This window comes from Colobus angolensis, unplaced genomic scaffold, assembly GCF_000951035.1.
Source record: "Colobus angolensis palliatus isolate OR3802 unplaced genomic scaffold, Cang.pa_1.0 Scaffold369, whole genome shotgun sequence".
Lineage (NCBI taxonomy): Eukaryota > Metazoa > Chordata > Mammalia > Primates > Cercopithecidae > Colobus > Colobus angolensis.
In genome coordinates, this window is record NW_012117032.1 from 733,241 (window position 1) to 745,638 (window position 12,398).

Below are 12,398 nucleotides of genomic sequence, written 5' to 3' on the forward strand. Positions count from 1 at the left end.
GGAAGCATGGTCTTCCAGTGGGAGACCTGTCCTCCCATTTACAGATCTCAGCCCAGCTACCATGCTCCACTGCCCCAGAATGTAATATTCTTACACTAATTGGTTTTTTGCATTGTTTGAATGATTTTTGGCTTACGTTATGTACTTACTTTTTAATATCTCTTAACAACTGTCTTTTTTTTTTTTTTACTGGCACCTATTTCCGTTGAAAGTTTTATGACCTAAATTAACCCTGTTGGAATGTTTTAATAAATCGTGTTTGCCCTTTATTTGTATGTGTCTGTGCATATTTTTAAAAATTAAATGTAATTATTTATTTATTTATTTTTTTGAGATGGAGTCTTACTCTGTTGCCTGGGCTGGAGTGCAGTGGCATGATCTCGGCTCACTGCAACCTCCGCCTCCCGGGTTCAAGCAATTCTCCTGCCTCAGTTTCCCAAGTAGCTGGGTCTACAGGCGCATGCCGCTATGCCTGGCCAATTTTTTGTATTTTAGTAGAGATGGAGTTTCACTGTGTTGCCCAGGCTGGTCGTGAACTCCTGAGCTCAGGAGAATTTTAGTTTGAGATAATTGTAGATTCACATGCAGTTGTAAGAAATACAGAGAATCCGGCATTCCCTTTATCCAGTTGTCTCCAGCGGCAGCATCTTGTAGAACTGGGACAGTATCACAACCAGGATATTGACATGGATATATTCCACCACTCTTACTCATATTTTCCCAGTTTTACTTGTCCTCATGTGTTTTTATGTGTGTGGGTGTGGTTGTGTTTGTGTAGTTTTATCACATGAAGATATGTGTTACATTTTGAGAGTTCTTTATATATTCTCGATACTGGTTCTTTGTTAGATATGTTTTGCAAATGTTTCTCCCAGTCTATAGATTGTCTTTTCATCCTTTTAACAAAATCTTTCAGAGAGCAAAAGTTTTGTCGTGAGGTCCAGTTACCATTTTTTTTTTCTTTAATATAGTATGCTTTTGATGTCAAATCTAAGAACTCTTTGCCCAGCCCCAGATCCTAAGATTTCCATGTTTTTTCTAAAAGTTTTAGCTAGGTGCAGTGGTGTGCACCTGTGGTCCTGCTACTTGGGGAGGCTGATGCAGGATGATCACTTGAGCCCAGGAGTTTGAGGCTAGCTTGGGCAACATAGTGAGATGGAGCCCCGTCTCAACAAAATAAATAAGAGTAAAAATGTTGTAGTTTTACATTTCATTCTGCAATCCATTTTTGAGTTAATTTTTGCAGGAAGTATTAAGTTTAAGTCAGGATTCTTTTAGGTGTATGCTTATGGATGTCTAGTTCCTCTAGCACCACTTCTTCAAAAGCCTGACTCGGTGCCATTGACTGACTTTTTGCATCATTTTCAAAAATCTCTTGGCTTTATTAGTATGGATTTATTTTGGGAGGTTTTAAAAATAATTCCACAAAAGTAGTCCATGTTTTTTAGAAGATGTGAAAAAGTAGAAAATGAAAAATCTATGAAGTTTTGTCAAAGATAAGCTCTGTTAAATTTCCTTCCCATCTTTTTCCTGTGCTGTTTTTTTTTTTGCTGTTGTTTCAAATAAATTCATGCTACATATAAAAAGTTGTGTCCTGCTTTTTAAAAATGCCCGTTATTAGCACTTTCCATGTTATTACAAATATTTCTTAATATTATTTTAGTGATCCTTTGATATTCTGTTTTGTGGCATCTTTATGATTTAGGTTTCCAGGTTTTGTTTTTGTTATTTGAAAGACCTCTCTGGTTAATATCTTTGCTCAGTAAACCTTTTAGTTAATTACTGGATTTAAATATATGTGTGTTTTTCAAATTCTTGATATTTCATTGCCCCATTGCTTCTGAAGGGGTTTCACCCCATTTACATCTCCACTGTTGTTATATCTTTTAGATTAAAGCAGCATTTAATTTTTTAGAATTTCCCTAAATACTTGTTTAGTTTGAATTTTCAGATTCTATTATTTCTTGTTAGCCCTAAAATTAACTTTAGCTAAGTGAAAATTACATGTAAATGTTAGCGATTGGTACTAAAGTAATATTCAGTAACATTTATTCATATAACAAATGTAATTTGCATCTTATCAACTTGTAATTTATAATAAAAGACAGTTGTGGGTTAGAAAAAAATGATTTTTTTACTTATTGTTTATTTTTTACTTATTTTTGTTTGTTTTCTTTAACAGCCCAGCAGGCTAAGAAGCTTAAAAAAAAAAAATAAAACTTTCAATATGATTATTTACTTCAAATTTATGTTTATGCTTTGATTTAAATGTTATTATTTTGCCTCCCTCAAACAGAAAGCGATAGATCTGGCTAGCAAAGCAGCGCAAGAAGACAAGGCTGGGAACTACGAAGAAGCCCTTCAGCTCTACCAGCATGCTGTGCAGTATTTTCTTCATGTCGTGAAATGTGAGGCCATCGGTTATATCTTATTTAAAAACACAAAAAGAAAAATTTATTCTATTTCATATCTAAAAAATTGAAATATAATGCCAGAAAATTCTAAACTATCCATTTGTTAAAAAAATTTTGAAAAAAGAAAGTCCACTTTTTTTCTAGTGATTTTTAAGTAATGAGGCTTTTTTTTTTTTTTTGAGACGGAATCTTGCTCTGTCGCCCAGGCTGGAGTGCAGTGGCCGGATCTCAGCTCACTGCAAGCTCCGCCTCCCGGGTTCACGCTATTCTCCTGCCTCAGCCTCCTGAGTAGCTGGGACTACAGGCGCCCGCCACCTCGCCTGGCTAGTTTTTTTGTATTTTTTAGCAGAGACGGGGTTTCACCGTGTTGCTCAGGATGGTCTCGATCTCCTGACCTCGTGATCCGCCCGTCTCGGCCTCCCAAAGTGCTGGGATTACAGGCTTGAGCCACCGCGCCCGGCCAGTAATGAGGCTTAGCTAGCAGATGTGACAGCCATCATAGTTATTACTTGGTATACCTAAACATCTTAAAATGTAGTATAGTCAGAGGAAAATAGATTGGGAGACATTTTATTTGTGTCTTTACAGATATGTATTGCGTGTTTACCATGTGGCAGGCACTGGGGATACAATAGAAAAAAATGGATAAAACCTCAGCCTTCATGGCTTTTAAATGGAATGTAGTTGGATAATTGAAGATGTTCTTTTGAACTTCTCTCATTTAGTTTTGAGGTTTTATGTTAAAGTGAAGCTAAGAATGAGTCATAACCTGTAAGCTATGTGGGGCTCATCCCATCTACTGTATGTGTTGCCAAAGTTCACACTGAAAACAGCTCTGATAGAGGCCTTCATGTAGTAAAATGATGACATTGGTATTACACAGAATGTATGGGATTTCCATCACTTTACTCTTCTGAAATAAAGCTTTTGTAGACATTCATGGAAATGATTCATACTGCTTTCCTTCTGTTTGTCTTCCTTATAATTGGGTTTGTGGAAGACAAGCAACTTTGAACTATCTGCAAAAAATGTAAGGGAAGAGTGTGAAAGCTTCAGAATATTAAATAGTTTCCTGTTAGTTAACATTAACTTAAAATACCCTGCTGTCTTGCTCAGATTGTTTCTGACTCAGACCCACTGTTGGTCTCCAACCCTGCTGGGGAAAGGGGTAGAAAAGAGGTGATAATCATTGACTACGATGAGTTAGAGATGATCTTCCCTCCTTCTCCCAACGTAGAATTTCCTTGTCTAAAAAATACATATTTAAGAGTTCAAACCTTTCTACACAGAATACTAATGGAAAAAATCTCTCTCATTTCCCTTTAATAGATGAAGCACAGGGTGATAAAGCCAAGCAAAGTATCAGGGCAAAGTGTACAGAATATCTTGATAGAGCAGAAAAACTAAAGGAGTACCTAAAAAATAAAGAGAAAAAAGCACAGAAGCCAGTGAAAGAAGGACAGCCGAGTCCAGCAGATGAGAAGGGGTACGTGTTTAAAATTGTTCAATTTTATTGTGGCTTTTAGCTTTCCATTTGTGAAATAAATTTCTCTTGATTAAAACAGGTGTCAGCAAACTGTGGCTCATGGACCAAAGCTGCCCAGCTGCCTGTTTTTGTAATAAGTTTTATCAGAACACAGTCTTGCCCATTCTTTTACATATTGTTGTCTAGGGCTGCTTTCATGCCATGACAACAAAGTTGTGTGGTTGTGTGGAGACTGTGTGGCCCATGAAACCTAAAATACTTACTTGTTTGGTCCTTTACAAAAAAAGTCTGCTGACCCCTAGTTTGCCAAGCTTAATGGATGATATTCCTCAAACAACCCTTCCTGACTGCCTGCCAGTAGTAGGGGAGAATACTTGTAGGAACAGCACTCAGTTACCCTCTGGCCTTTAGCTAATATCGAAGCTTAAGATTATAAGAGTGACCTGAAAATTAAACCTTTGACCATATGGAAAAAATGAAAAGTAACTCCAACAGTGTAAATTTTTTTCAGATACCTTATGCAAAATTTTTTGATGTGAATTTGTGTTAGACTTGCTTTATGTTGTCATTGTAAAGAAAGCAACACAGCACAGCATAACTTATAAACATTGAAACTGATTTTTGGCATGTCTTCCTAGATGGGGGATGTATCACTTCTAGATGCAGAATTTGTTTATTCGGTACATGACATATGCATGCCAAGTTTGTGCTCAGCACTGGGAACATATTCTAACCACTTCCTCTCTGGCTCTCCTATTAATTGATGCCAGTAGTTCCAGGTAACAGATCCTTAAGAAAATGAGACTCTGGGATGGAGTTATCTGGCCTGGTTGGGTTTGAAAGCAGGGAGGTTCTGCTCAGCTTTAGAGGATATGGTTCTCATTGTTCATGGTATGCAGTGGCGCAAGTTACTTAAACGATACCCTGTGGTCACAAGGAATGAAGTGCCTTTTAGGCAGTGCTTTGGGGGCTTTGACCGTTTAGAAGGACATGAGGAATATAAGAACCAGCGTTGACTTGGCTGCTCCAAACTAAGTGGCAGAGTTTGAAGGAAATGATAAGCTTAAGCTCAAGGTTTCATATTCTGTGTTCAAGATGTGATTGGGGAACTAGGGAGTTTCTGTGAGACCCGAACAACATTTTATCTTCTTCGTCGATAACATTGACATAACAAAAATCAGGTGATAGTCCGATCTGATGAATTACTGAATTTCAACGTAGGGTTTCTTACATGAAAGTGAGGACATTTAGTATAAAACAGGGACTCCAAACATGAAGTGAAAATATTGGGAAGAATTTAGTTGACGGTGACGGCCTGGGACCTCCAGCTGTCACTGAAACTCCCTTGACAGCAGAAACTTCTCTTCCCTTGTCCATAGAAGCTCTTCTGGTCGTGCTTGAAAATCCTGTAAGGATCTCTCCTGAGACGATTACCTGACAAGGTGATGCCAGTTTTTCTCCTGTACTGAACAGCAGTCTTCGTTTACAGTAGGACCCACTTGGGCTCATTTAAGCAAAAAGGGATGTATTATAGGTATTACCTTACAGAATAGTGGGGCCAGGGAATCAGACTTGGATCACAAGGAGAAATGGCCAGCAGTACCAAGGTTGTTCGAGTAGGGATCCCACTGTTGCCAACAACTCTGCTAACACTGATGGCACTTGGGAGCAGGCAGTAAAACCTCTGCGCAGCTCCCTCAGCAAAACCAGTGCCTTCACCTGAAGATTCTGTCTCCTTGTGAGCAGCCCCCACCTTCTTGGAAGAATTTAGGTCTCATGTGGAACCCTAACTGCAAGGGGGATGAGAAACGGCAGTTTGTTTGTAATAAGGACAGCCTTTATAGTACTGGACAGCATGATAGTAGGTTAAAGTGAGTGTCAAGTGAATCTGTTTTGCAGTGTCTGCCTCACCCACAGCCCCACCATCCTGTGATAACCAAGGCAATTCCATTTTGGCATAAAATATGTCATGCTTTTATCCCCCTTTATATGTTATTGTTTTTAAAATGATATAATGCCTTATTTTTGGCTTTATCACTTTTATACTTAACATTGTATCAGAAACATCTTTCCAATAACCTATTTCTACATCACTTTTAAATGTTGCAATGTATCCTGTCATATGCTAGTCCCTATAATATGTTACTTTTTCCCTTTTTGCAAAGGGTGTGTGTGTGATTATCCTTATGGTCAAATCCTTGAACTTTTCTAAAATTATTTCCTCAAGATAAATTCCTAGATATGAAATGCCTTGATCGACCTACTTGTTCTTTGAGTATAGTTCATTGTCCTCAAGAAGCTTCGTCTGTCCTTTGGAACCCCCAGACTAAGGGTTGTAGACCTTCGTACCTTAGATAATTAGTGTTCCAGATTTTTTTCCTCCTAATGTGACCTCTTGTTCTAATTTATATCTTGCCCAGTCCTGATGTTTTCACTGTTGTTGTTTGCAAGTCTCCTGTAATTCATCTTGAATCCTTCATGGAGTGATGTGTGGGGCATGCATTTATGAATTAATACACACCTAAATATGTCATGGGAATTTGGAGCTAGTTCCTGACTTCATTCTGGTCTTTTTGTCCCTTTCCTTTACATGATTCTCTATTGATGATAATGTGCCTGCTTCCTATTTTATTTACTATGTTCTTTAAGTAAGCATAGCTTTTAATGTAAATGTCTGATTTTGCCACTTAAATTACAGATATTTCAGGTTATTTTTTCCTTCTTTTTTGCCTTATTTGATAGCAATGAGTGATCGTTTGAATATATTAAATTCTTTTTATTAGGAATGACAGTGATGGGGAAGGAGAATCTGATGACCCTGAAAAAAAGAAACTACAGAATCAACTTCAAGGTTGCTTTAGATTTCATTTTTAAATTTACTGTCCTATTAAAAAGACTCAAAGTGAATTGTCTATTTGAATTGTTTTTGTTCTCCCTCTATATTTAAATGAAGTTTAAGAACTGGCTTTGGTTCCCAGTAGTCATGTGCTGGCTTTGTTTAGAGTATTTTTTTAGGGTTTGCCCTCTAGGATCATGGTTTTTTATATAGTAAAAGTTTTGTTGGCTTCGTATCTGCTTTTAAAAGGCTCTCAGTCAACTTGCTCTTTGATTTGTTTATTTGCCCCCTTTTGGAGAAGGTAACATTTATACTCTTAGCACACTGCAAAATGTGATGGTATTAAAATTTACTACTGTGAGGGGAGCAGAAGTTAGGACTTACACGTGACTTTTATTGCCATTGCCATTGCTGTAGCTCACTTATTGATAGTTTATTTTGTTTCTTAACTGCTCTTCATCTGCTTTTCAGTGCTCCTGTTTACATTTAAGTGTTTAAGCTTTCTGTGTTTACCTTCCACACCTGTGAAGCCCTTTCATTCTGTTCTACTATAGCATAGTGGCATAGCGGAGGGGACACAGATTTTGGGCTCCATTCAGATCTTCATTCTGTTCAAGGGTCTGCCACTTAGAAACTTTATCACTGTGAGTGAGTGACCGAGCCTCTCAGAGTCAGAGTCCCTCATCTCTAAAATAGAAATGAGCAATAGCTTCCTTTCAGGGCTTTTAAGATTAATGACAGTGTAAAAACTACCTAATATATCTGACGAAGTCTAGGGACTCAATAAATGGTAGCTCTGTTTATCTAAAAAGGCATCTATTTGTTGGCTGGCTTTGTTAATTGCTGAGATTGGATTATTCTTTGAAATAAATTATCTAACAATTTTTCAGATTGAATTTTTTGCTCACCCCATGGTAGTATGTATTTTGTTCATTTGAATCTTACCAAATAGAATGCATAACTGGGAAGGATTTCCATTGTATAGGTTCAGACTTGGTTACTGAGTAGTGAAAATACCTACCTTAACCAGACTTTTAGCTTTGCTATACTAGTGTCTTCGTTTTGGTAATATTTTTGTCTTGCCTACCCTACTGGGCTGTCTAGGAAAACACTGTAGGATAATATGTTGACAACAGACCAGGTAATGAGGATAGAAAACATCTTTAGGTGCCAGCAACCTCAGTGGTAGGTCTAGTCCAGGGGCGAAAACTTTAGTTTACACTGCCACGTCCCCACCACCTGAAACTGCTGGCATGCATTGCTGACTCAGTTGGCATTTATTGGGTAACCCAGTGGTCTGTGCCAAGTGGCCTTATTCCAGTTGTAAAGCAAGATACTTTTTCTGTCTGCTCTTTTGGTTTTGGTTTTGTTTCCCTGCCCCAGTTAAAAATCAGTATATTTTTGTATATCTTTAATTTTGAAAAAGATACATTTTTTTTTTCTTTTTTGTTTTTCTGAGACCGGGTCTCACTGTGTCGCCCAGGCTGGAATGCAGTGGCGCGATCATGGCTCACTGCAGCCTCAAACTCCTGGGTTCCAGGGATTCTCCTACCTCAGCCTCATAAGTAGCTGGGAACACAGGCACACACCACCATGCCCAGCTAAGTTGAGTTTGTTTGTTTTTTGTTTTTTAGTGATGGGGTTTGGCCATGTTGCCCAGGCTGCTCTCAAACGCCTGAGCTCAACTGATTCGCCCACTTCAGCCTCCCGAAGTGCTGGGATTACAGTTGTGAGCCACCGCTCTTGGCCGATACAACCAATTTTTAATAGGGATTTCTCTAAATTCCGTATCACTTATGATAAGGGCCAGAAATGTAAAACAAACAAACAAAAACCAAATACTTAAAACATTTAAATGAGGAAATGTATTTGAAATTTCAGGATGAAATAGAATATGAAAGGAGTCCTAGCCTTTTATGTTTGAATATCCTTTTTTTTCCTACTTTTTAATGGTTTGCTGCTGGATTTCATACTATTACATATTTTTTGAATTTTTCCTTGTTTTTTGAACAGTATTTTAAATCTTTTACTTCTGTTTTAGATTATGATATTAAGTGTATATTTGTTAAAATTAAGAATTGGTTTGTGATTTGAGTTTTCTGTTAGCTAATTTTATTCAGTGAATTTTTGTGATTAAATAATATACTAGTGTAATAAATAGTATAGTCAAAGACTGGATAAATTTATATCACTGAAGTACATTCCATTTGTTAGCATGTTTCAGTAATCCCATCCCCCCTTTTTAATTTTGCAAACCATGTCTAGTATGAGATTGTTTATCAGTAAACATTCCAAAGTCACCTTTTAACTTAAAAGTACTAGTTATATATGAAAACAAATCATGACATATTTTTAAAATTTATAGAAGAAAATCTTGAGTTAGTCAGATGGTGTACATATATAAAATAAGTTTACTTTTGTTTAACTGACATGAAACCCTAGGATTACTAATCTTGATGAAACATAAAAAAGACGAAGTGAATTTACTTTTTTCTTACTTTGTGGTAGTCTGAACTTTTGTAATACAAAATGCTTATGATTTCATTTAATTTTAATCTAGTAGCTGAAGATTTTCATAATTTAGGGAAGTTGCTGAGTAACTAGTCTTAGAGTAACAGATTATCTTTCCTAACAAGGAGAAACAATCAGTAGAACTGATTTCATAAAGTAATAGATTGTATAAGTGGTGGTGTTCTGTTACATTTAAGACAACTAAGTACATGCCATCTCAGAACAGGCTGCTTCATCTTTTATAGTGGAACAGTTTCCATATTCTAGAAAATTAGAAAAGCTTTTGATAAAAGAGAACTAGAAAATTTGTCAGTAGGCTATATTAAAAGACATCCTTCTTGGATTCTTACTGCGGTAGTTGCTTTGGCTTTTGAATATACTGCATTCAGAAGCTAAATCTTCCATGTAAGTTAACTTTGTTAATTAACAAAAGTTGTAAATAGATCTATTTAGCAGCCAAATAGAAACTTCAGCAAATCTTAGGAAAGTATTGCAAATCTGCAGGGGTATATTTTCTCTCTTTCCCATCATCTGCTTCCATTTCTTCCTTTCCTCTTCCCTTTTCCTTCTCCCTTCTGTCTATCTGCCTATCTTGAGTTAAATTTGTTAAGCATTTTTTTTTTCAGTGGTTGAGGAGAAGATTAGATCCCCTTTTCTTTTGATTAACAGGAGAAATGGTAGAACAAGTACTTTTGATACCCCGAAATCAATGTATTCAAATATAACCAACTTACGGAACGTTTGGTGCTTTTCCAAACACCCTAATATTCATTATGTCATTTAATTTTTGCACCAACCTATCTAAGTAGTTCGGGCAGATGATACTATTTTCATTTCACAAATGAGGAAGCTGAAACAGAAGGGTAAAGAAACATGCCCAAGGTTATCTAGTCATCCACCTGGTCCCTAGTCCTATTGACTTCTCCCTAACACCTGCTTCCTCCTCACAGTATCTCAAAAAGATTGTTAGTACATAAAACTTTCCCAGACAATTTTATAGTGCATTTCCTTAACATCATTATTTCATGTTTTCTTCTAACTTTGGTGAAATAGTCTTTCTTAATTTAAAGATAACGTAATTTTTTGTAGGTGCTATTGTTATAGAACGACCAAATGTGAAATGGAGTGACGTTGCTGGACTTGAAGGAGCCAAAGAAGCACTGAAAGAGGCTGTGATACTGCCTATTAAATTTCCTCATCTTTTTACAGGTGACATAACTTTTAAATAATTTTATTTCATGAGTTTATAAAAGTTCATTGATGACTGAGGCAAAGCATTGTCATTCTTGTCACTAATGAATTATCTGAAATAAATTGTGACTCTTAAAAGGTAGTGATTTATCTTTATACAAGATGTTTTGTTTCTTATACATATCCATATTTGCAGTACATATATTGAAAAACAACCTGAATGTCAACCAGTAGGGTAATTCACCAACATGCAGTAGAATACTATGCCCTCAGTAAAATAGAGTGTACATCTACATTAATAAATTGTAATCTGCATTGTATTTTATTGAAGAATGTCCACATCTATTACAAAGACCAAAAAGCAGTCATAAACTGAATAGTATGATTCCATGTTTGTTAAATGTGTATGCTGAGAAGTAAGTATAATTGGATTGACATAGAAATATTAATGTATGCCTAGGAGATAAGATTATAGGAGATTTTTACTTTTGACTCTCATCTGAATTTTTGCAGTGGTTATGTATTAATTTTTTTTTTTTTTTGAGGCGGAGTCTTGCTCTGTCGCCCAGGCTGGAGTGCAGTGGTGCAATATCCACTCACTGCAAGCTCCGCCTCCTGGGTTCACACCATTCTCCTGCCTCAGCCTCCTGAGTAGCTGGGACTACAGGCGCCTGCCACCACGCCTGGCTCAATTTTTTGTATTTTTTAGTAGAGACAGGTTTCACCGTGTTAGCCAGGATGGTCTCGATCTCCTGACCTCGTGTTCCACTCACTGCAAGCTCCGCCTCCTGGGTTCACGCCATTCTCCTGCCTCAGCCTCCTGAGTAGCTGGGACTACAGGCGCCCGCCGCCACGCCCGGCTCAATGTTTTGTATTTTTTAGTAGAGACAGGTTTCACCGTGTTAGCCAGGATGGTCTCGATCTCCTGACCTCGTGTTCCTCTTGCCTCGGCTTCCGAAAGTGCTGGGATTACAGGCGTGAGCCACCGCACCCGGCTGGTTATGTATTAATTTTTAAAGAATATTTCCATTTCTTAAAATGAGAAGTAAGAATCACTTAACAGCTTCAGAGGAAGTGCATATCCTCTAGTAGCAAAACAACATTTCATTATCACTGTGAAGAGAATATTGCTGACCTACCATCCGGGAAAACTTACAAGTTCTAGTTCCAGCAGTAAGTGATATGTCTGTGCTAAACCATTCCTTTATATTATCCTTCTTGTGACTGATAGCCTGTGTCTGTAATATGGCCACACCCACAATCTGACGGTCAGACAGAGGTGTTCCTTTTGTAAACATGTTGGTTTATGTCAACAGCAAATCTGTAATGTAGGCCTCAGACTGAGCAGTCCACACAGTCATATCATATAGAGCAGTGATGAAGAGCAAAAAGCCTGTAGGTCACGCACTGTCCACCTAACCTCAAGGTGTAGTTTACAACCCAACTTCAGGAGTATGAAACTCACAGCAGAAAAGTTGACATCGTAATCCTAGCAAAGCACAAGAATATGGTTGAACTCATTTTCTGGTATATTACTTATACCAGTCTTTCTCAAACATAAATCGTTTATGTATTGTCTTCATGAATTTTTCCATGTATGTGTACCATTACTTTTTCTTTGCTTATTTTTTAGAACAGCATTTTTACTGGAGTATTGCATAAATACACAGAGACATACAGGAGCCCCTGGGTGTTGGGCTTCCTTAATTATCACAAAGCAAGCATGCCAGTGTCATCAGCCAGATCCAGAAATAACAGCACTGCCAGAGACCTGGCAGGAGCCTTCTGCCTCATTCCTTCCCGGAGGTCATCTTTCTCGACTTTTAACACCAGAGATTATTTTGCCTGTATTTGAACTTTAAATCATCTCACATATTTTTACTTAGTAACGTTATTGAAAAGACTTTGTGCCTATTATAAGTGAAAAAAGTGTTTTCCTAATACACGTTAAAAAATTAAA

General features: G+C 37.3%; 1 protein-coding gene across 1 annotated transcript in view; it reads left to right on the top strand.

The window, feature by feature from the left end:
- Positions 1-12,398, top strand: part of VPS4B (vacuolar protein sorting 4 homolog B (S. cerevisiae)) — a 39,748-nt gene that overhangs the window by 8,777 nt on the left and 18,573 nt on the right. The window contains 4 exon segments of the mRNA XM_011953594.1: positions 2,297-2,408; positions 3,744-3,900; positions 6,684-6,751; positions 10,337-10,456. Of these exon segments, the coding sequence (XP_011808984.1) occupies positions 2,297-2,408; positions 3,744-3,900; positions 6,684-6,751; positions 10,337-10,456 (457 nt within the window).